Source organism: Tympanuchus pallidicinctus, unplaced genomic scaffold, assembly GCF_026119805.1.
Source record: "Tympanuchus pallidicinctus isolate F22 unplaced genomic scaffold, pur_lepc_1.0 scaffold2, whole genome shotgun sequence".
Classification (NCBI taxonomy): domain Eukaryota; kingdom Metazoa; phylum Chordata; class Aves; order Galliformes; family Phasianidae; genus Tympanuchus; species Tympanuchus pallidicinctus.
The window spans coordinates 15,583,092-15,608,328 of record NW_026294721.1 but is presented as its reverse complement, the minus strand read 5'-3'; the positions used below and the strand labels follow the sequence as shown (position 1 = coordinate 15,608,328).

The following is a 25,237-nucleotide window of genomic DNA, read 5'->3' as shown; positions in this document are numbered from 1 at the left end:
CAGCCTGCATACAGGGCCGTCCATTCCTCTGAGAAGGGATTTGCCCATCATGACCACCTTTCTTTCTTTCCTGACAGGAGCAGTCATAAGACAGGGAGGTGATCGTCTTGCCTTAAGCTCCCTCCTAGGCAGATTCTCCATCGCCTCACCACTCACCTCTTTCAATTTCTAGCATCTAAACCTGATTAGAGGGAGCTGGGGAAGTGGCTAGCTAGGTGGAGGGGGGAAGGGGGAAGCTCTTTTGATGCTGAGTCAGGATTCTGTTCCACCCCTCCTCATCCATCAAGTCTGTCCAACTGTGACCGGGCAGGGGGTCAACTACCTTTCTGGGGGTGCTTCCCTGGCACCCTTCTCTCTGGCATGCCAGCAACTCACTCCACCAGTCAGTCATCTTCTGCTCACACTCTCTGATGGTCCTTAGTGTCTGCACCTCCTCCTTGAGTTCCACCACCAGGCTGAGCAGCTCATTCACTGCTCACAACTCATACAGATGGAATCTCTGCCATCCTCCTCAAGCACTCCCTGCAGCTGGAGACTTGAACAGCTACCTGTTGTCTGGTGGAGACCATGCCAAGAGAAAAACCAGTCTCCTGAGCAAGGAGGGACAATACTTAGTCCTCACCACTTGACCCACCTCCCACAGCTGCAAGCACCATAGGGGCAGCTGTGCTCTCTCACTGAACCTCCCCATTCTCAGTGGGCAGTGACAGTGTTACTCACCCAGGGTGCTCTGTGTGCTATTTAAAGCTTATTATCAGGTGCAAACATCAAGGGCAGGGGATGACAGTTCATAGGGTCTTTAAACTGTGCCACTAAACAAACTAGCTCCACTCCTACTGACTCAGGAGCCTGCCCACAAGCTGCCAACTCCCCAGCAAAAGCACAGCACTGTTGCTGACTACAAAAAAAGCCTTAAAAAGAGCTCTTTTATTGGCCCTTTTTATTCCAGATCCCTTGCCCAGTGCAGTCGTACCTGCTCTGAAGCCAGAAAAAAAAAAAAAAAAAATCACTGCAGTGAAGACCAGCAATTTATAAATTGTCCTCCCCCTCTACCCTCATGAGGCCACATTTTGAATACTGTGTCCAGTTCTGGACTTCCCAGTTCAAAAAAGACATGTCCTAGGAGTCCAGCAAAGGACCACAAAGATGATAAAGGGCCTGGAGCATCTCCCGTATGAGGAAAGGCTTATTGATCTGGGTCTGTTTGGCCTGAGGAAAAGAAGACTAAGAAGGATGTGATGAATGTTTGTAAGTATCAAAAGGAAGGTGGGGAGCCAAATGGATGAGCCAGGCTCTTCTCAGTGGTGTGCAGCAATACAACAAGGAAAAAAGGCCTAAAACCTGAACACAGGAAGTGTCAACGATTTACAGGCTGGCTCAGCCCAATTCTGTGACTAGCGGGGGCAGAGGGACCCACAGATCTGCGCCTCTGGAAAGGGGAAACAGGGGAACCCGAATAATTATAAACAGCAGCAATGATCTGAGGAGAAACAAACTGATTTACTAAATATGGTATCAGAATGCAAGATAACACACAATATACAATATAACTAGAATTGAAACAAATATAATGAGAGAGAGTGTCCAAAAGGTGGAAAGGCCTCACCATAACGTTGAGGTGAGATGTGCAGTCAGGTTGAGCAAGAGAGAGGAGAGCTGAAAAAAACAAAGGGACATAAGGTGACCGTGCCAGGGTTATATCTCCTCTCTGAAGATAAAGTGTTCTGGGGTATGTAGTTCTTCTCTTCTGGACAGGTGCCTGGAACTGGAGCATTAACACTTTAATGCCCAGTGCACTACATGATGTTATAATGTGGAATACTGACAACCAAAAATCGTAAAACTGTGACAGGAAGTTTCTTACTAACAGGCAGAAGAACTTTCTCATGGTAATAGAACATTGGAAGAGATTACCCTGAGAGGTTGTGGAGTGTTCTTCATTCAAGTCCCAGTTGGACTTCTACCTGTGCAATCCAGTGTAGGGTACCTGCTTTAGCAGCAAGGGTGGACTCAGTGATCTCCTGAGGTCCCTTCCAATCTCTGAAATTCCAACATTAGGAGTATACCTGTTAAACACTCTTTTTTCTGCTAACAATTTCTCCAAATAAACTGAAAAACAGGTATTGTCATTACATGTGTACAGTTTGTCCCACTTAATTTCACTATTTGATATTTGCCAGCTCTATTTGTGATGGTGTATGATTTTCATGTTTGCTTTGTGTGTTTGTTTTTCACAGGATGAGAATATAATGCGGTCCATGCAGCTCTTTGAAAATGTGATTTAATGGAGGCATTAGGTCAACTACTAATGGACAAATATAAGCAATTCTGCAACATAATCTAAAAGATGGGTTTCCCACTTTACCATAAATAAAGTTACTCAGCTTTATACTGAGACATGCAATATGCAAATAAGTCTTTTTTTTTTTTTTTAATTAAAGTTTTCTCCCTAAATCTTCCAAAATTATACATTTTAGTACTTCAGCAGTGGCTACTTAGCAAGATTGTTCTGAAAAGTCAGTGTTTTATTTCAGACCCCTCAAAACAGAACCTGACATGCGTTTTTATTATCATTCCAAACCTTAGATAATATAGTTTTAATCAAACAAGGAAATTAAATACTCTTAGTTTTGCTACATATTTGTACTGGATTCAGCTTGGGGTGTTTGAGCATACTTATTAAGTCTCAGCTTCTAATTTACACAGAGACATTACCATGTATTTTCTTTTCATGTTTGTATGGTGTAGTCCTCATATTTTTAATTAATACTTCTAGTTAAAGTGCTATCACTGATGTCCAGTGCACAGCTTGCAGCAATTGCCTTTCACATTTGACGTGCTTCTGTCCTCTTCAGAAACACCTCCCAAACCTAGTAAAATAGGTAACGTGAGAGGAAGAAGTGTTAAACAAAAAACACATTGAAATTATGACTGCTTCAGTAGTTCTGTTCCCTAACAAATACTGGTAAGCTTCTATCAAGCATGCTTATCTAGTAAATCTCCATTTAATTGATCATGACAAAAACATCAAGATATTCTACCTACTGTACTTCTAAATTAAGAATCTTCTGAATTTGAATTTTTTAATGAAGAAAACTTAACTAGCTCCTAACACTGTTTTCATGAGTAAGTGTCTTGTTGCCTTTAATAAAGTTAAAAAAAAAAGAAGTTGTTTTAAAATTTTCATCCCTTTTCAGTGCACAGAATAAATATCACTAGGCAGTAACATCTACTAATGACTACTAGACGAGCTAACATCTGTGTCAGCATTTTTGTAGTATCTTTAAGATTCAGGATGAAACAATGAAGCTTCAACTATACAATATTATATACATGTGATAACTGCATTAAATTTTTTAGGATAATTTCTTCATTGAGATTTGAGAAACCTAAATATGAACCTAGATAAAAATATATGTACCTAAAATATACTTATGCCCCTTCCAATACATGTAATTTTTAAGATATATTGTCCAGAGTTTCATGCCAATTCCTCCCAATAGGTGAAATGCTTTCAGAGATAGGCCGATCTTCATTGTGACATTGCTGCAAAAAAGGTGAAATGGGATTAATGATGTAGAAAGAATGTTGTAAACATTCTTTTGCAAGAAAAAAATCAGGTATCTATTCTGGTGTAGAGGTGGGATGTTAGAGGCATGCTGAGGCTGCTCTGCTATCACCAGTGTAGGATAAGAGTAGTACAATACATGTACACCTGAAATTTGCTGTAGAGTGTTTGTGTAAACTAAGTGTGCACATTTTGTAAAAAAATAATATAAGAAATAAAGTAAACAAAGAAAAACAAACAGCATGAGCATTTTTTTGTGTGTTGTTAAAGAAGTAGTTATTTCTTCAGATAAAAGATTTCTGCCAACAAAACTTACTTATTTTAAAAAGCATAAATACATATATATTGACTTAGAACTGTTCTGAAGTAAATTTAATTTAGTCAGCCAGCAATAATCTTCTTAATATTCTGAAATCGTTTTCACATGATCAAATATTATTTAACAAGACCCGCTGAACGACATTTTGCAATCAAACTCAATTACAATAATGGACAAATGCTGCTCCGGCTTCTGACAACAATGTGCTGGGCAGACCCTGATCGTTCCCTGTTCGCTACGTGTATGGTATGTTCATCTTCATACCTTCAAAAGCTGACTCTCAGAATGTCTAGGTGGGCTCTTAGAATTCTGTGTCTAATCCACTAAGTCCTGGTGAACCAGAACAGCATCCACGTGTGCCTATGGCACAGAATAAGTTAAATGTTTCAAAAGCGTATGTAATTTAACACAAAGTTAATTTCCATTTAAGTAATTGAAGCCAAATTATTTTGTGTTCCACAAATATACAAAACATATTATTCAGATCTATTAATGGAAATTGTAATTTATAACAAAATATAAATTTATATTTACTCTGCTTTTGAAATAATATCCAGTGTCTTTGTAAGCACAATGCATACATAAATAGCAGCCAATAGAGAATTAATAGAGTCGTTCATAATCATATGTTCACAAACTTATGGGACTTTCCCCACTCTCCATTATACTGAAAAAGAACTGTGATTAATTTAAGAGAATATAACATACCACAAAGTGATGTTCACAGGCAGTTTATCTTCAGACTTGAACTCACAAATCACCATGGATTTTTTCTTCAGGGGAATACAGAACAATAGGTTGGAATTTTAGATTTGATGATAGTCACCGTTGCCTGGTGATGAAAATATAATGCATTTAAACAAAGTAAGGTGCACTAGCACTACATTTGAGAGTATTCACATCATGTCTATAAACTGTATAATTCAAAACTTTTAGTTGTCTTTACTGCTATGAAACAAAATGGTAGAAAATTAAAATGCATTATTTACGAAGAAATTTATTTTCAAAAGAGTTGAAAATAGTAGACTGATAAAACAGCAGCATTGTGATAACTAACAAAGAAGAGTGATATTCTGGAAGAGATTTCCAATAAAAGTACTGATCATATACACTGTAACTCATTTTTCTAATAGCAGATAGATTCATTAGCTGTACTATGTAATGTCATTGACTATGATCACAACTTAGGTGCGTCTTTCCAGCTTTTTTGTCTTTTTCTCTCTAAGAATTTTAAAAAATGTGCAGAAAGACCACACAGTAATCTGATTGGCAACAATAAATTACTGGACAGAGATAATAATTAGAGGTGGCTTAATGATTTATTGGATCAGCTCTATTCTCTAGACTTAAATTCTCAGAACATCAAAACGAAGTGCAATTCTCCTCCCCTTATCTCACTGAACACAAATCAGGAACTTTCACACTGGTCTGTGATGATCATACAGTCTGCAATATGAACACTCCTATCGCCCTTAAATGAGTATGAGTATCCCTAAAAAAGAGTGGCTGCCTATTGATTTTATGGTTGCTTATTAAGAAAAAAAAGGCTCAGAAATGGTAAGACCTACATTTAGGGTCCTTACCCTCCACATTATTTCTGTTCTTTATCAACAGTCACTCAATATCATACATGCAACTGCTCATGGGGTCATTTGAACAAATAATTTCAATTCTAGATGAACATCCAAGCCAATGTTTTCTCACTTTTTCTTCTCTCCTTCTCGATGAACAATGAATTGTGAAAAAAAAAAAAGTTGTGAACAGAATGTTTAACAGTATAATACTTTTCTGTACTTTACTATTTAAGTTTTTGATTTTTTTTTAAATGTGTAGCAACTGAGGATCTTAACCTCTGAGTTAATCAAGATGGGCTAAAATGTGAGCATCTGATTTTCTTAGTAAGTGACCTAAGTACTAAGCTATTAGAGAATGGGCAGGCATCATCAATAACAGCAAATTGTTTCTTTTAGCAAGGGCTAAGAGTGCTGAGGAAAGCACTTGGGCTCAGAAAAAGGAACATATAGCCTTCATCCCGGGTGCACTGAAGGAAGGCAAATATTTAGCCTGAGTCAGGTGTCAAAAGGAGCCAGGAGCAATTTGCATTTAACATTTGGTGAATACATGGATCACTCTTCACGGGTATCTACCCTACTCTATGGTCTGTTCAAGAAGCCCTTATGCTTAACTCAGTGTGAAAATCTACTTCATAAATGCTGCGGTGCCTAATTTGGACTAAGGATTCATATAAAGCATCCTGGATATTAACCCACGCCACACCCGTTCTAAACCCTGGAAAAAAGACTTTCCAGAAAAGTGAAGAATTCAAAAGAAAGAACAGAGAGTGACTTATTTAACTACTAAGGATGCATAAACTTCCCACCAAGAAGAATAAAATCTTCCAAGCAAATAACATTGGTAGGGATCCACATGGATGGATGCTGGCTCTACAAAAGAGTTTTTCGAATGTGGATTGATGCACTGTTTGAGTATGGCCATTCAGTTTCTGATGTAGCTATCAGTCCCCTGGAATATTTTACTGAAACACTCTCCTGTGTTTCCTGCTCTGAGATTAAAATAATGATGAAGACAAATAAAAGAGAGAAATAAAAAATGGGAAACAACAGACGCTAATCAGCGGAATATGCTTCATGCAGTGTAGACTTAAGGTCATTTCTATCATCACTTAATACCTCAAAAGGACTGAAACAACTATGTTTACAGTGGATTAGAATTGCCACAGTTTAATTTTTAAAAAGTCCTGTTTTATACAATATTAAAAGCTGTGATGTTAAAATAAGTACTTCTCTGAACTGCATTATTAATCTGATAGCCAGATACGGAAGTTGTCTTGGCAAAGATGCATTCAAGTGTACAGTTTACACAGTACTGTCGTCAACTCACCTTTCCACCATATTGCTCCAACTTGTGTAAAGCAGCAGTGATTTTTTCTCTAAATTTCTTGTCCATTAATCTCCTTGAAAGCTATTGGAAAAGTAAAATAAAGAGGTCTGTAACCCATTCATTTTTCTTTGGGAAATGAGAGCCAAAAGAAACATCATTTTAAAACTTGTAGCTGATGTCAAAGTATGGATCTCAGTCAAGGCAGAAGGAGTGAATCGTTAACTGTTGAGCTTTCTTTGAATTGAAGTTTCTCATCCATTAGCCAAACAGTTTAAAATTTTTTCTTTTAGCAAACAAATTTGGAAGAGGAATCAATACAAAGTCATTCTTGAAGTGCTATCCACATGAAAAGTTAACATGCTTTTCATGTGTACCAAAATGGATTTACTATAGTGAAAATACTCCAAAAAAATATTGCAGATTCTCTCTTTCTTTTAATTTGCTGTAAAAATTCTATTTGGAAGAAAGCTACGTTAAACCATGTCTGTCTGATAGAGGAGGGAAGTCTACAGAGGAAGTCTACAAAAGGATTCAGTATAAAAATACATTCCCCAATTCAACTTGAAGTTTACTGAACAAAACTTCCATGTGCAGAATTGCCATCTGAAAGAAGTAGAAATATTCTCCTGTGATAATTTATTGGCACTTTTACAGATTTTTGAAAACGTTCACATTTGAAGTGCAAAACTCACTTAGCAATAAACATAAATATTGTTTCAAAACATAGCATCTATTTCACCTCAGGCTCAAAAAGCTGAATCTGTTTTTAAACAGGAAACAATTCAATTATTAATTGATATTAATGATGAAATGAAATATTAATTCAATAATTAAAATCTCAACATTAACAACAGGTTTTGCACAGTTAGAACTTTTGAAGTCACTAGACTCTTAAAGAATGATGGACTTGCACAGAGAAATATATGAACTAATGCATTTAATGGAACTGCTGAGTCCTCCAGTGTTATCTATGCAGATATTACAGTAAACATCTCAACAAAAGTACCCCATAAATACATATAATCTCTTATTACAACATTAAAACTTACATTTGTAAGCAGATGCTTAAGATGGTCGTTAAGAGATGGGCCAACAACAGCACTCAGTTGAACTAAAGCATCTAATCCCCTTTCAAATACTTCATCATCTGAATGGGCCTTTGAGGGAGGGAAAACAAATCCTGTCAAATATTCAGACAAGTGCACAAACTCTTCAAAAACACAATCTCTATTTTATGATTGCATTTTTGTTATTGTACTTTTAATAAACTAAAACTACTGGAAAGCCACTTATTTTTATAATGTTATAAACAGTGCAGAAATATAATACAACTGAATATTGTCTAGATGTAATAATTAAACACAGAGGTTGTTTTTTTTTTTTATAGAAAGTAGAAAATGAAAGCCTCCACAATTTGTCTGCGAAATTATTGCATGTAATTAAAAAAAAAAAAAAAAAGGAAGCTGCTAATTTATGCTCGATATGCAAATAAATACATTCTGCAAGCAAAACTATATCTAATATTTCAATTTAGAAATGTATCTTACATACAGCGCTGCACAGCTTATTAGGAAGAACTTTTTAAAAATGTGGATATATCAAAATTGGGAACCAACATTTTAGTTGAAAATGTAACAAACTGAGACTAATTCTTAATTAATTCATAATAATAATAATCTTTGTTAGAGGAACACAGGAACCAATGACTTTCTGGCTCAATGAATTTAGCCCTGCCAACTTTGTCATCTGCCAGCAACCATCACGCACTTACCTACTACTATAGTGCTTTGTCATCTCTACTGCTCCCATTATCAAATTAATAACAATGACTGGAAGAACAGACAAAAATAATTCTTCTAATTCTAAAAAAAAATAAAATAAAAAAAGCATCTATGAAAATCTCTGCAAGAAGAATAAGACATACCAATGCAGCCTTTAACACAGGAACTAGACGAGGCAACAGGGGAATGGCTTTTTCAGTAGCACCTTCAGCCAGAAGTAATTCTTTAAAACCCTCCTTTGAAACAAATGTATAGGGATGCTTTGTCTCTCTCAGACCCTGGTGCAAATGTAAAACATATTCTCTTAAAAGATATTCTTTTAAACAAAACATCATTTTAAAAATTCCACATAATGGAACGACAGTGTTTAGATTCTCCTACATCAATTCAAAACATAAAATACACTAACTCCACCATGTGGATCCACTGAGTACAACTGTGATCACAAAATACTTATCTTTCTTTTGAAACAGTGAATATTAAAACCTACGTTATGAATGTTGATATTTTAATCACTATTTGTACTTCATTATCTTTAATCTACCTACCCAGAGGAATTTTTCATCAAGGCCATCAACAGAAGATTAGGTTATATTTGTAAATAACTTCCATACCATGAGGGAAAATTAAATAGAAGGTAAACAATAGAAGGAAAGATAGCACCTCCAGCAATTGCAAAAACTGGTGAATGGTACAAATATTCATGATGACCTAAACAGCAGAACTCAAAGATTAAAGTTGTATGGTGGAAGTCTCTCTTCTTTCCTTTACAGGAGCTGCAAGCTACTTTAAGTACTGACAGCTTGCTTAATCTTTCAAAGGAATTGAATGCTCTGGAGGCATTCAAGGCCAGGCTGGATGTGGGCAGCCTGGTCTACTGACTGGCAATCTTACCCATGGCAGGGGCTTTGAGACTAGATGATCTTTGAGGTTCTTTTCAACACAGGCCATTCTAGGATTCTATGAAAATAAAAGCCCGCTCTACAGAACGCACTATATTCAACTTCTATTAAGACTCCAAAACATATTTGGTTATAAATGATGCTGATGAAATATAGGAGTGTGAACATTATAAACAGTGTTTATTTTCTTTAACTTATTTAAAGAATCCTATTTTCACTGTATTAATTCAATCTATTAGCAAGGGCACTATTAATTTAAGAGGTGGGTTTTATACACCCAAAATATAGTCAGTTGTTTATACAAGAACCTCCAAACTCACAAATGAATCAAAGTATTTTGTTCAGTGCAGTCTTGTATGTGGACAGTAGCTCAATCATAGAATCACAGAATCATAGAATCGCAATGATCTCTAAGATCATCCAGTCCAACCGTCTCCTTATCACCATTGCCACCACAAGCACTGAACCATATCACGCAGCACGTCATCCAGACGCCTCTTGAACACTGCCAGGGACGGCGACTCCACCACCTCCCTGGGCAGCCATTCCAGTGCCTGACCACTCTCTGAGAGAATAAGTTCTTCCTTATGTCTAATCTAAACCTCCTGTGATACAACTTGTGGCCATTTCCCCGTGTCCTGCTCATTGCCTGGGAGAAGAGGCCAAATCCCTCTTCACCACAACCTCCCTTCAGGAGGTTATAGAGTGCAATGAGGTCTCCCCTGAGCCTCCTCTTCTCCAGACTGAACAATCCCAGCTCCCTCAGCCACTCCTCGTAAGACTTGTGCTCCAGACCCCTCACCAGTTTTGTTGCCCTGATTAGGTACAACTACCTAGCTCTTCCAAAATGCTTTGACTAAAGAATTAGAAGTGGCAGTATTCTTGACTGTCTTCATTAGAAAGACAGTCTTTCTGGGCTGAAAGGGACCTCAAGGATCATCAACACACGCACGATCTTCATGTTGCTCTTCCATATATATAGAAATTCTGGCTAGTTCAGCTGGTTTTAAAATTGTATTTGCAACTTAAACAAATTATATTGTAAAATGCAATGGTTCCTTTTTTTCATAGCACACTAAAGGCAACTTTCACTAAGCACGTGAAGTAGTTATCTAGCTCCACTTCCTTAAGGGCTAGAAAGTGCCTTGTAGTTTTTGTACCCCTGTAACTCAGGGAAAGGAAATCCCTGTGGATTTATGGTCAGTATTTAGATTTCTTAAAAATAATAATCATATAGTTGAAGTTGGTGGATAACCTTCAGAACAAGTATTCATTTTTACTCTTATCTGAGCAAGATATACTTACCTATAAACTGACATTTTGGAACACTTCCCTTCCTTGTCCTAAGTGCCAATTTATAGCTTAACAAGGAATATATAATGAATATTAAATCACTGCTGCAACTAAGTAACTGTCAGCAAATCATCAGACCCCTAATAATACCTTAGCTGAACTTTCCACCTGTAAGAAAGTCTGACTAATTCCGTGACTCTCAAGTATGAATCTAAAAGTGCAAACACATCCAGCTCAACTTAAAGGGTTAACTCATGTAACAGATAAAAAAAATCTAGCTTTTTGATGAGCACAGAGCTTCAAAAAAGCCACTGCTTTATACTGCTGAATACAAACTAGTACTCACAACACACATATACAAAATAATATAGCAGTACCTATATACTATAGTATACTATTAACATAAAGTCCTAAAGAATTAGCATTTATATTATATGGAAATTATATGGAACCTGCTATCCAGCAGGTTCTCACTTTTGTGAAGAGCCATCTCCAAGAGCTATTTGAAGCCTGAGTAGCAAGCATGAGTGTACAGTTGTAACAGTTCTATGCCGAACTATGCTGATGATTTAAGAAGCACAATATAGGTAACTATAAAAAATAAGATCAACAAAAGGTTTAAAACTGATTATCTATCTGTCAATGATAATCTATAGTACATTGAATATGCTTCAGATTTAGATGCAATCTCCTGCGATTAGCCTCTGAGCTTTTACACACAGATACTATGCTATATTAAAGTTTATGTTTCTAGCCTTTAATAATGTTGAGAAAGTTTCAATAATGTTAAATGTGCCCATATTTCTTCCCAAATCCATATGTAGACAAAACAAAGTCAGTCCAAATAGCTCAGAATGCTTGAAGGAGAAGGTAAGTCCAAAATCTCTCAGTAAATATATTACAAGGCCTGCTCTGAAAGAAATATCTCCTATCTTATTATGCTGGCCCACAATGTCAGAGGTGGATGTTGGTGGTAAGGCAGTAGAAACTGGACCTTCCCACTAAGCTAATATTCCCTTACACTTTTTTGACGCTTGACAGATGGCAACAGATGGGGCAGAGCCACTGCTGTGATGGCACAGGGCTGAGGCTGGCCACAGTGCAAGCTGTGCTGGGCCACATGGGGCCCAAAAGTTGGAGATGTGTGTCTTAAGTGATTCTTAGAAGACCCAAAGTGACTCTAGCTACAGTTAATAGCATGCGTCAAACATTCACTCTGTGTTAACATTGAATATAACATCAGAGGAAAAGAAGACAGAGCCACACTATTTTCAGTGTACACAGGTACCCAGTGCCAGGGTAAGAGGCAGTAGGCAGAAACTGGAACAGAAGAGGTTCTATTTGAAAACCAGTAGAAGCACTTCACTGTATAGATGATGCAACACTGGAACAACTTGCTCTCAGTGCCCCTGCTTGAGCAGCAGTTGGACAGATGGATCCATTGGTCCCCTCCCACCTCAAACATTTTGTGATTGTGTGATAACAGGAGGTAAAAGCATCTTGGAAGAGACAACCTCACTGCCTGAGCCAGAAAAGCATCTACATAAAGCTGTTGGAATGTGATGACAAAGATGGTTTAGGTAATACTACACAAGCATAAAAACAATTTTGATTTCCATTTCTTCATAGGTTTCTGATGAAAGAAATCATAACAGTGTCATCCATTCTTAATATTTAAAACACTACTTTTCTTTGCATTTATCTTTACATAAGCTAGGATTATGGACAACTACAATGAAAGAAGGAAATACCAAAGCATTCCTCCTCTTCAGGTGTTAACAGTTCTTAAAATCTTGTAACTGAAATGCATATTAGAATCATAGAATCAACAAGGTTGGAAAAGACCTGCAAGATCACCCAGTCCAATCATCCACCTATCACCACTAGTTCTCACTAAACCACGTCCCTCAGTAAACATCTAAACATACCTTTAACACTTCCACCACCAGTGACTCCACCACCTCCCTGGTGGAGCCCCACTCCAGCACCTGACCACTCTTTAGAAAAAGCAGTACATCCTGGTCCAGCCTGAATCCTCCTGGTGCAACTTGAGGCCATTCCCTCTAGTCCCATCACTAGCATCTAGTTCCACAACACTTGACTCATGTGACTCCAAGAAAAAGGATACATCTGTTGCTGAAGCACATATATCTGTTTTAGAGATTGCAGCATGTGGTCAAAAGAGGAAAAACCATCCTTCAATGACCTACACAAACAAGCAAAACTCTCTGGAGTACAATATAGTACAGAGGAATGTCTGTGGACTACAGTGGTCAGAAAGGAACAACTGCTTTTTATCTCTTCTATCTAAGTAAAAAGGACTTTTAAGCAAAAGTTACTGTAAGTAGGTCTGTACATAGGTCTGTACATCTTTCACGTAAAGAATTTTTTTTTACCCCTCCCCCTCCCCCCCTCGTATTTAGTGGTAGAAAAACAGTGAAACATTTGCAGTGAAAAAAGAGCACAGAAACCCACCAGCTGTCTTTTCAATGACCAGAAAACAAGTAAGAGAAAAATCTAACATAGCTCCACTGGTTTTAAATTACTCTTCATAGTACCCACAATAGATTTCAGTTGATGCTTGGAGGTGAGCCCTTCTTTTTACACAGCGAAGGCTGTCAGGACCTCCAATTAAGTAGAAACAGCCTATGACAGCTCAGCCATTTTATGCATACAGATCACTGCAAAGTCACACAAAAGACAACAATGTATTTTGACTGAAAGTGAACTGGAATTCAGCTAAACTGACAACTGAACTGTGAATTTCAATACTTCCAAAAGATACAAGACAAAGAATCAACAGCTCTCCTGTGTGCTCTCTAGCATATCTACTCTTTCTTAGTCCCAAGTAAATCCAGACAGTGAATTTAGTCCTATGTAGACATGGTGACTATACGATTGGTCTTATCTACAAGAGTCATGTTTTCACAGTCCCTGGATGACTTTTTTGGACATCCAAACTAATGTATGTGAAAGGTATGTACTGGAAAAACATATGATCAAAAAAAGAAGAACACTTTGTGTGTATTTGAGAATTGAAATCCTACTTTTTTTCTCCTCAGAGTGTCCATATCTCAGATAAATGCTTAGGTCAGAAAGGAATGGGCTTGCTTTTACTTTCTTATTTAACTTTGTGTTTGAAATTAGGTTTGGAGACTGACAGTACCTTAGTTTCTCCCAGAATTATTTTAATTAAATCATGAAGAAGTAGACTGGCATTATTTAGGAACACGTAGCTCTGAGACATTTTTACACATCCCTTGTTGTCACCTTTGTTTTGGTGACCCTGACTGAAGTCCCCTTGTGAAAGTGTTCTGACAGCCCCGGTCAGTTTTGCATGCTTTTCATGACACCAATATGGTGAGGCAAAATGGCCTTTGTTGCAAGGAGCACACCCTTCTTAAAGCTTTTCCCATGCCTTAGGGCTACTACAGTTATCTCTGACCAATGGACATGTGGCATGTCTTGTTTCCTCCTCATTTGGTCTAACCTGTTCTTCTCTCTCATCTTCAAGACATTTGTTGCCATGGTTTCCCAAGGACCAAGGGGCCCCTGTGGATCCTGGCGACTGCCACAACCCATTCAGTTGACTACACCTTGTTTCAAAGAATAAATCATAAATCATGACGTCCAACTACAACAGCAGTTAAATAACAGAAGCTGATGTAAAAATGTAGCTGACTACATTCACATAACATTTCAGCACTACATGGAATAAATACTGTATGCTTATTTTCCCAAGAAGACAGTTTACCTCTGCTAGAGTTACAAGAAGAGGATCAAAAGAAACTGTTTCAAGAGGGCACTCCCAGTGCAATCTGTGCTTTACTGATCCATGCATTAACCTATGTAAAGAATTAAAGTTGAAACAAATTAACATATAATAATACACAATTTATTTCTAACACTACTCATATTGAAATATTGCCATTAGTTTTTTAAGACTATTATGCCATTGTATACACAACCTCAACATACACTGCCCTCCGTAATGAAATGTGTAAGAGCACCTAGAAGTGCAATTATTGCAGTTTTCAAGATGGCAGTTTTCAGAATTCTAATCCCTACCACAAAGAAATCAGAAAATAAAAGTTATAAGAATTATAGACAGATCTCATACAGACATAGAAGATGCTCCCTTTGTAAAGCTACTCATTTTAATAGCTGTCAATAAACATTTCCCTCAAATACTAACTGATAAGAAAAAAACAGCTGAAACTGAAAGAAAATTATACTGGAATTCTTCAGTTGATCCTGTATAAATGAATTATTTAACATATGTATATATACATACATATATATATATTTGTAGTGCTCATGATTAATAAGTAATTATTAATTTAACTAATTCTGCATCCACTTGACAAACCACTAGAGAAAAGTGCTTATTATGTATGTGAATATGTAATAGAAAAGGGAATTCAAAATACCATAAAACACTTACATGTAGTTTTGTTAATATCCAATATTGCTGAAAGTTACAGAGTTGCAATAAACAAGATGTTCCCATATTACTTACTGCAGACAAAAAGACTGCAAGATGTTTGCTTAAGAAAATGGCACTAATTTTATTATCTTTGTTATTAGGAAAAGCACCTTTATATGAAGAAATCAGCATCTTTCATGAAAGAGTTTTAACACTGCACAAAAAAGAACAAAAAGGAGCCATTATCAAACATATGGAAAATTGCTACTTTCTTTGAAAAGAAATTAAACTGCCTAAATAAAAGAGTATAAATCTGTGAATAGATGTTTATCAATCTGTGTAATTCTACCTAAGCCTAACACATATAATAAAAAGGAAGCAAACAGAACTAAAATACCTGCATGGAATGCCACCTTTAGCATACGTAGCAGCAAACGCAGAAGGTGTTCTAGAAGAAGCAGCAAACTGCAAGGACACAAAAAAAGAAGAGAAAAAAGTGTTGTTTATAAGTTTGAATATGTTAAAACTGCAAATTATTGAGAAGGGAGCTTTGTTGTATGACTAAAAATAAATTGAAAAAAATCTGCAGATATAGGATGGAAAACACACATTTGGTACATTTATCAAAAAAAGGGCTTTACAGAATTGTCTTCAGAGAAAGTTGTAAAAATGAACTAATAATGTAGAATTCATGCTTTCCTGATGCAGTGCTCCCATTTTCCTATTTTGTCATGAAAATCTTAGGACTGAAATCTTATGAGTTTTCTCTTAACAGATTAAGGACATCTCACTTTCCCAATGGTCACTATATGCAGGTATCATGGCTAGGATAATTTTCTCTGTAGAGGGTGGTATGACTAAGTGCTTTGGATTTTTGATGAAAATATACTGATGATAGTACACTGATGCTTTACTTGTTGCATGGCAGTGTTTACAAAGAGCCATAGACTTCAGCCTCTTACCCTGCCCTGCTAAGCAAGTTGCTGGGGGTGCACAAGAAGGGGACATGGCCACAATAGTTGACTTCAAACTGCTCAAAAGAACATCCTGTACCATATGGTGTCATGCTTGGCAATAAAAGCTGGGGTAAAGAAGGAGGGGACTTTGGAATGCTGGTGTTTGTCTTCTCAAGAAATCATTATGCATAATGAGCTCTGCATCCCTGGAAGTGGCTGAGGATCTGCCTGCTGATGCTTTAGGAAACAGCAAATGAATTCCTTGTTTTTCTTTGATTGCACACACAGCTTTTGTTTTAACTAATAAACAGTCTTTACAAGTTTACAAGAACTCACAAGTTCTTGCACTTTTACCCTCTACAATTCCTTCACCCACCCCACTTGGGAAGAGTGAGCAGCTGTGTGCTTTTGAGCTGACACACAGCTGTGGGGTTACTCAACAACAGCAGCTAACTTGCAGGAGGTTGTTTTGCTCCAACTCCAGCCTGATCTGAGTATACATGAAATTTACAAGTTGCCAAGATGTAGAAAAACATCAAAAATTGAGCCAGATGGCGTATGGGCACTGAAAATCAGTGGGAGCTTAGTGTGAGGAAAGCCTACACAAAGTTTTTGTGTTTTTTTTTTTAAATCATGGTTCTTATCAGGTTGAAATATGACATAATTTATTAGCTCAATGCTACATTCAAGATTAAACAACTTGTCATAAACTATATAGCATGAAATACCAGGAAATCTTAATTTCTGTCTTTCTAGTGTTTGAAGCTACACCAACACTAATAAAATTCTGCACACAATTTGACTTTTCACTAACAATTAATTTGTTAAGAGTTCACAAGATCTAGATGATTTTCAAGATACTACCAGAGTCTTTGTTTCATTGCAAAACATGGCATGGGTTATCAAAGCCATAACTCTGATCTGTTCCCCTAATGGACCAGGTACCAAAATTTACAACTATATATAAAAAAAAAAAAAAAAAAACAACAATAGAAAACCTCATTAACTCTTGGTCCTAAATCATGTTTAGGTACATAGAAAGAAAAAAAAAGTTGCCACTAAAGCCATAGTTGTATCAAAACTTCTTTTTAAAATGAAGTAATAAACATGTTATTACTCAAACATTTCAGCATGTGATTTAGGTTGTAATTTAAGCAATGTGTGATTAATAACAAAAGTTTAGTTTAAATTATCCATATTGGACCAGAAGAATTATCTGCATGCATATCTTCAAGTATGGAAATTTTTTTTTCCAACAAAATAATGATTTTAAATAAAACAAAAGACCCAACACCCATACATACTGGATCAATAGTTTTGGGATTCAGCTTGTCACTGGGCTTTGGCTGTGGCTTAACCGCAGGTTCTGGAGAAGATGGCAAAGGAGAGGAGGTCTTGCTTTTCTGTGCTGCAGCCTTTGCTTTTATCTGGGTGCCTGATGACATGTTTAGAACATTGCTAACTAGAATACAAAAAGATTAAAAACATAGAATTGCATTCCTACGTGACAGGATATCAAGGGTTACAATCTCCAGGTCAAAAGACTGACATTAACAAAGAAGAAAATCTGAATAAAGGAATCCTTATTCTTCTTTATCTCCTAATCCTGTGCTGCTCTTCTTCACTTTGCTAACATTTTCAGAATATGGCCTGCCTTTGGCAACAGATCTTTTAAAAAGGCCACAATTAGGCAATGAAGTCTCTTTAGAACACACAAGAAACATACATGGGATCTTTAAAGGTCAGGTAGTCCAATACCCCTACAGTGAAAGACAATCTACAGCTAGATTAGATGCTCAGAACCTGGTCCAGCCTTATCTTGAATGTCGCCAGGGACAGGGCATCCACCACATCGCTGGGCAGCCTGTTCCAGTGCCTCATCATCCTTACTGTAAAAAAAATTCTTCCTTATATTCAATCTAAATCTACCCTCTTCTAGCTGGTAATCATTTTGACAGGCTAGAGCCACTAGCTGAGCCTGGGTGAACCTCATGAGGTTCAACACGGCAAAGTGCAGAGTTTTGCACTTGGGCCAGAGGAATCCCAGGCATCCATACAGACTGGAAGGAGCAGTCCTTGAGAGCAGCCTGGCAGAGAAGGACCTGGGGATCTTGATAAATTAAAAACTTAACATGAGCCAGCAGTGTGCCCTTGCGGCTCGGAAGGCAAATGCTATCCTGGGCTCCATCAAAAGATGGGTGGCCAGCAGGGACAGGATTGTCCCCCTCTATTCTGCTCTTGTGAGGCCCCATCTGGAGTACTGTGCCCCCAGCACAAAAAAGACAGAGAGCTGTTGGAGAGGGTCCAGAGGAGGGCCACAAAGATGATCAGGGGACTGGAGCACCTCCCCTATGAAGACAGACTGAGAGAGCTGGGCTTGTTCAGCCTGGAGAAAAGAAGGCTGTGGGGTGACCTCATTGCAGCCTTTCAATATCTAAAGGGAGCCTACAAAAAGGAGAGGAATCAACTCTTTGAAAGGATTGATAACTGCAGGACAAGGGGAAATGGTTATAAGTTGAGGGAGGAGAGATTTAGGTTGGACGTCAGGGGGAAACTTTTTACAGAGAGAGTGGTGAGGTGCTGAAATAGGCTGCCTAGAGAGGTTGTGGATGCCCCATCCCTGGAGGTGTTCAAAGGCAGGTTGGATGGGGCCCTGAGAAGCCTGAGCAGTATTAAATGGGGAGGTTCATGGCCCTGCATGTGGCAGGGGGGTTACAGATTCATAATCCTTGAGGTCCCTTCCAACCCTGGCCATTCTGTGTGCAATTCTGTGTGATTTCCTGTATCATATCACAACAGATCCTGCTCAAGAGTCCATCCCCTTCTTTCTTACAGCTCCTCTGTAGATACAGAAAGGCTATTGTCAGGTCACCAAGGAACCTTCTCTTCTCCAGACTGAACAGCCCCCAGTCTCTCAGCCAGTCCTCATAGGAGAGGTGTTCCATCCCTTGGAGCATTTTTATTACCCTCCTCTGGACGTGCTCGAACAGTTCCACATCTCTCCTGTACTGAGGGACTCCACATTTGGACACAATACTGCAGGTGAGTCCTCACCAGCCCAGAGCAGATGGGCAGGATCACCCATGCTGCTTTTGATGCAGCTCAGGATATGGTTGGCTTTCTGGACAGCACATTGCTGGCTCGTGTCCAGCTTCACATCCACCAGTACCTCCAAGTTCCTTTTAGCAGAACTGCGCTCAATCCTTGTATTAGCAGTAGCGTGCAAAGCCTTGCACTCAGATTTGTTGAACCACATGTTCAGAAGCATCCAGACTCTCTCCACTTCCAAGAAGCAATTAAGATATGTTCAGAGCAATTAAAATACTGTTTTAAGTAACAACAATTCTAGATGCATTTCAAGTCACTGCTCACACCATCACAGAAAATGCAATAAAAAAAAATAAGCGACAACCGGCAGATATTTTGGGACAAAAGTAAAGATGGGAGTTAGGAAAGTGATGAAGGATATGTACAAACCAAGTGCACAGCTATTGCCAAAGGTGTGATACCGAGGTTAATAGTCCTGCTGGCAGAGGACTAGGCTCCCCAGTACAAAAAAGACAGGGACCTCTTGGAAAGAATCCAGCAGAGGGCCACAAAAATGGTGAAGGGCCTGGAGCATCTCTCCTATGAAGAAAGGCTGAGTGAACTGGGTCTATTTAGCCTTGAGAAAAGAAGACTGAGAGGGGATCTAATCCAGATTTATAAATATCTGAGGTGTGGGAGCCATAGTGGTGAGGCCAGTCTCTTTTCAGCAGTACGTGGAGACAGGACAAGGGGAAATGGACATAAACTGCATAAGTATAGGAAGTTCCACACAAATGTGTGCAAGAACTTCTTTATGGTGAGGGTGACGGAGCACTGGAACAGGCTGCCCAGGGAGGTGGTGGAGTCTCCTTCTCTGGAGATATTCAAGACTCATCTGGACGCCTACCTGTGCGACCTGCTGTAGGGAACCTGCTTTGGCAGGGGGGTTGGTCTCAATGATCTCTAGAGGTCCCTTTCAACCCCTACAATTCAATAAAAACCCCTGTGATTCTGTGACAGACTTCACACAAATGGCAGGAATCCATAAACAGAAACGAGGCAAAAGCACATTTGAAAGACCGTCTTTCAAAAGAGAAAAAAAAGGAGGCCTGGGTTTGGTTTCTGGAAGCCACGTACAAAAGACAGACTGGCAATAAGCAGTGTGTAAAGGCGAAGCTGCTCACTTACCCCGCTGTGTGAGCCCTCTCCGGAGCGCAGCTGAGGCAGAGAAAGGGAGCAGCAGCAATTCCTCGTTTTCCGCGATCCCCCCGTCGCCCGGCCCGGCCCACCCGTGACCCGGCGGCGGGCAGCCCCACGCGCGGCCACGCTTCCTGCCGGTTGCCGGGGAAGCTACGGGGCGCCGGTAGCCCAACATTCCTCGGCAGGCCGAGCCCGGGGCGGGCGGAGCATGCGCGGTGGAAGGGCGTGCGCCGGGTCCTCCTCCGGCTGGAACGGAGGGCGGGGTGTGCGGCTGAGGCATGAGGGTGCTGCTGGAGAGGTGATGGTCGTCTGGTCGTCCTCCGTCACCTCAGTGCTAATATCTGCCACCAGCCTGCCTTTCCCCCGTTACAGCCCAGCTGTGTCCAGCCCAAGCCTTCTCTTTGGCTTCCATCAGTAGTCTCACTGAATCAAGTGGACTGTGAAGATATAAATAAAAATATGCTGATATTACTTGCCGTGTTCTCTTTGCAGTCGTTTCTGTTTCAATTATAACTACAGAAAATACTTTTCTTTTCTTTTCTTTTTTTTTTTTTAATTAGCCCACTCTGACTATACTGAATTTGTGTCATAAGTACAGTATTTATTCATATAAAAACACATCTGCATGTAGCAAATGACCTTTTGAGTAACAGGATACATTTTTGTCTTCTGCGAACCCAGTAAATCATCAGAATGCGTTTTTGCCTTCCTTGAGAAAAGTGTTTATTCTTTCATGCACTCAGCAGTAAATCTCCAAGCAAGATGTTTTTCTGGTTTGCTTAAATTGTGTGGGCTACAATCTTTCCAGAATCACATATTCTTTTTCACTTTATAGCAAGGAACTGAATGACTTCACTAATGGATAAGATAGGCTGTTCTCTTGATTTTCCACAAAAACAGGAAAATGCACTGACGGAGCTGAAAACAGTTGTCAGCTGCTTTTTTTGAAAACTACCATCAGCCTTAGATTTTGGCCAATGTTGGCATTTCGTACTTGTTTTTATCCGGCATAGATAGTTTGTATCTGCCAGTAATTGGAAGTTGTGAGGACATTTGCAGAGTTCAGATAGGGCTACCTAATTTAATGCCTTTTTATCAGTGTAAAGTGGAAATGCAAAAGAAAAAATGTTAAAATTAATGCTAGAGAAACTGAGAAGGAAGAGATTTCTGCTTTATGTATAAATCAGTTAACTAGCAGAAATTACAGTACTTTCGCAGAAGTTTTTGTTGTTCCACAGTACTAAAGGCAATAGAAGAATTGGTGTCCTTCTATTAATAAATGTTATAAGCTGTCAAGGACCTCTGAACAATACAGTATTTTTAAAGCATTATGGTATAGTTCTTTGAAAATGACCTCAGAAACACAGATCAGTGTGCTCATCTCCATAATGATGAAAAAGAACTGATTTTCTGCATGATGTTTATTTTTGGCTCAGTTATTATAGTATCATTTCCGTCATGTATCTGATGTAGTAGCTTTTGTGAGTACAGAATAAACTACAGCTACGCTAAGTGATGGAAAAAAGTAGTACTATAATTCCTAAGTCAGTAGGAGGTATGAACTGCTGTGTTGTCTGAAGCAAAATACCACTGATCAGCTCTGTGGAGTCAGCAACTCCCACTGAGTTCCTGGAGGCATAGAAACTACTGGGTTATAGAAGAACAAGTAAGACTCAGTTTCTGTTCAAGAGCAGAGATTTACTTAGCGTTCAGTCAGTTTCCTGGAAAATGAAAAATAGGGGAGCATTACAGTACATCGGTATTTACAGTATAACAGGGATTGCTGCCATACTTTAGACATAGAATATACAGTCTTCATTCCTCTTTGGGGAAATGATGCATCAAATCAAGGACTGAGAGACACCAGCCTGATAGAGGTGTCCCTCAGGGGAGTCACAGTTCATCTGTGAGCTGGGGAAAAGCCTCACATCATCATAGCTGGCTCTAAAGAAGTTGCCTTCATGCAAATCTTCTGGCATAAGGTCACCAAATATGGGTCAAAACGTCTTTGTTTATGAGAAAATACTTCTCATACTGTGTCTCATTTTTATTAGTTGTTATAGAAACCAGGCTGTAAAATTTTAAACATATTTGGGGAATGGACAATTTAGAAGGAAAAAAACATACTTTAACAGCAAAACATTAAGATATCATAATAAAAAATATAGGAAATTATTTTAGTATTTTTCTCCATCACAATTGAGAACACAACACTTTGTAGTGTTAAATATGGTGTAATAATCTGCTTTTACTGTTGTATACATACATAACGTTAGCTCCAATTGCTATTATTTTCTCCATTATGTATTTTTTATTTTGTTTGATTTAACTGTCATAAACCTTCCATTCTGATCAAAATAAGCAAAAGAAAAAAAAAACACAAATAATGATTTTTTAGTCACTAAAGGAAATGCAGTCACTTAGATGCATGTAATATTCAGGAAAGCATATAAAAATCTGTGTTTTTTTTTTTTAATAATGATTTGTTTGTTAAATTTTGCTAAATACAAGAAAGAGTTTAACTTAAAGCCTTTAAGCCTTTCATCTTTCTATGTAAGTATTAATTTAGTAATATACGAATTTATATATTTTCATGTGAAAAATATTTTAGAAATTTCTAAGCCAAGTGCCATTTTAGCCTCAGTTGAGGACTAATAACTCTTACAACCTACTAAGAATGATGAAAGTAACAAAAACTTGTTTCCTTGACTCAGTATATTTGCTAATTCTTGTTAATTCTCCAATAATTCTTAAAAGTTAGAGATTCTCATTGACCCCTCAAAAAGTCCACAGTCCATGTTGTTGCATTCTCCAGAAATGTTTTCCTTAGATATTGTTCAAATACCTTCCCCAGAGTTTTTCTCCTTACTTCTCCACTCTATTTGCATTATAAAGAGGAGTTATTATACAGCGTTTGGAAATAAATGTGAGCTACAGAGCATACTGTAGACACCTTGTTGTAGATTTTGGGATTCTTCTACAAAGGTTTAGATGCTGGATTCCAAGCGCTGGAACAGGCTCCCCGGGGAGGTGGTTGAGTCACCATCCCTGGATGTGTTTAAAATCCATTTGGATGTGGTGTTCAGGGACACGATTTAGCAGAGGGTTGTTAGTTAGGGTAGTACGGTTAGGTCATGTTGGACTCGATGATCTTTAAGGTCTTTTTCACTCTGAGTGATTCTATGATTCTATGATTCTTTTTTCAAGCCACTTTCCTAGACAAATATTAAGTATACTGTATCAGATGATTGGGTCAGTGCCTATCAAAAGTTGATGGACCTTATATCCTCAGTGAAAATTGGTGTGAAAGAGAGACATTTCAGTTGAAGAATTTCAGGTAACTATCCATAGATGCTTACATTCTGCTTTAATACATCAGAAATGACCAGATTGCCTATTATTAAATGCTAAATTGCTGGGAGGATACTGGATTAGGAGATGTAAAACTCAGAGGCAAACTCCCAAGAAGCAGATAGTCCCACTGGAATATTTGCATTTCTTGATGTTGTAGAGTAATAAAAATATGTGTATAACAGACAAATTTAGGGACTGAATGAGACTCTTTATGGATATCATTAATACACAGGTCTGTACCACTAGCCTGCTGTTTTTCTTGAGCTAAGGTGCAAAGCTGTGTGAAGTTAAGAAGTTGTGTAGGCAATATTGCTTCACTTCATTATTTATTCAAATGCTTAAAGCACCTGCAAAATGGTTTGGTTATACAGCCTTTGCAATCACCCACACATGGCACCAGTGTTTTTTTTCTCCCATGGTAAGCTAGTACTATCAGGAGCCAAAGAAGGCCAGTTACACTGACCAATCAATAAATTACACGTCCTGAGAAATGAAATTAGGTTTAAAAAGAGACATATCAGGACGTATGGTTTTTGGTTTTTGTTTGTTTGTTTTTTGCCAATTCTTTTAAATACTCCTATTGAGACCATTGATATTAAAGTTATATTTACAGGCAGTACAAATTGCTCCAGAAGGACAATACATTCCTTTGCCATCTTTCAGATCATTTCTATCTCTGTTTCTTGCAATCACAGCTACTTATGTAAGAGTACTTTGCTTAATTATGCATAGAGAATCATTCCCATTAGTTTAGTCCAAAGAGTTAGGAAGCTGTATTTCTTTGAGTAACTGTATGTAAGTCACAGTTTTATGATGCTTACTTTTCTGCCTCTGTGCTTTTCATCAGAATCTCCTTCCCTAAGTTAAGTTTCAGGAGTCCTTACCACAGAGTGTGAATGCTTAAACAGCTAAGAATGAGATTCACAGAAGGTACAAAAGTTGAGTAGGCAGTGGTCTGCATAAAGTCCTGGAAAATGTAAAGAAGAAAGCTGTGATTTTAGAGAAAGTTAGGGGCAGTTGGGAATGAATTTATATCTGCATCTTCTTTTATGGAACTCAGTGCTCAGAGTGTCCAAAGCTAAAGACAAAAATCAGAGGTAGTAGCAGCCAGGAATTAGAGGGCTCACTGTGTTATGGAAAAATCACTGTGTTATTATTATTCATGGGGCAGTGTTCTTTAAATCTTGCAGACAAACGTGTACAGGCTTTACCTGTGCTCACCAAATGTTGAACTATATTAACTATTTGAAAATCAAAACTACTAACTTTCTGAGGCAGGATACATGCAGTTTAAAATATGCTTTGGAAATAGTCAAGCAAATGGTGAAAAGTTGCAGCTGATTCTTAGAGTGGTGCAGCGAGAGCTGTTTGGCATGTTTTCTCAGGGTTACGCAGGGAAAGAGAAGCGATACGCGGGCATACCGTGCAGTTTTGTATTTCTCCACTTGGTGGCAATGATTCCCTGTCTTTCCTTGCCGCTTCTGCCCTTTGAGAAAGCGGCTGCTCTGCA

General features: G+C 38.3%; 2 protein-coding genes across 12 annotated transcripts in view; one reads left to right on the top strand and one right to left on the bottom strand.

Annotated features, from left to right (window-relative positions):
- The window catches only part of KCNIP4 (potassium voltage-gated channel interacting protein 4), a 375,732-nt gene extending 373,374 nt beyond the window's left edge, over positions 1 to 2,358 (top strand). For all 6 annotated transcript variants that reach the window (XM_052682834.1, XM_052682832.1, XM_052682842.1 and 3 more), the window contains one exon: positions 2,238 to 2,358. In XM_052682834.1, the coding sequence (XP_052538794.1) occupies positions 2,238 to 2,285 (48 nt within the window). In that variant the 3' untranslated portion in view covers positions 2,286 to 2,358. The remainder of the gene's footprint in view (positions 1 to 2,237) is intronic.
- PACRGL (parkin coregulated like) lies at positions 1,482 to 20,561 on the bottom strand. 6 transcript variants are annotated; one of them, XM_052682824.1, is made up of 10 exons: positions 20,362 to 20,561; positions 17,451 to 17,608; positions 15,588 to 15,655; positions 14,519 to 14,609; positions 8,713 to 8,847; positions 7,838 to 7,945; positions 6,789 to 6,869; positions 4,596 to 4,719; positions 4,152 to 4,247; positions 1,482 to 3,546 (listed from the first exon to the last, which is right to left on the bottom strand). In XM_052682824.1, the coding sequence occupies exons 1-8, from the start codon at positions 20,546 to 20,548 to the stop codon at positions 4,663 to 4,665; spliced, it is 885 nt and encodes a 294-aa protein (XP_052538784.1). In that variant the 5' UTR covers positions 20,549 to 20,561; the 3' UTR covers positions 1,482 to 3,546; positions 4,152 to 4,247; positions 4,596 to 4,662. The 6 variants fall into 6 exon arrangements, with proteins under 6 accessions (XP_052538784.1, XP_052538789.1, XP_052538788.1 ...); XM_052682829.1 differs by having other exon boundaries at positions 1,482 to 2,870; XM_052682828.1 differs by lacking the exon at positions 4,152 to 4,247 and having other exon boundaries at positions 1,482 to 2,870; positions 3,422 to 3,546.
- Positions 20,562 to 25,237: the final 4,676 nt, after the last annotated feature.

Coding starts and splice junctions, on each gene's coding strand:
- PACRGL (XM_052682824.1), bottom strand. CDS start 20,548: ATGTTGGGCTACCGGCGCCCCGTAGCTTCCCCGGCAACCGGCAGGAAG. Junction 8,848..14,518: donor TTCTTGTAACTCTAGCAGAG/GTAAACTGTCTT, acceptor CATTTGCACCAG/GGTCTGAGAGAGACAAAGCA. Junction 4,720..6,788: donor TGGAGCAATATGGTGGAAAG/GTGAGTTGACGA, acceptor TTTCATCACCAG/GCAACGGTGACTATCATCAA.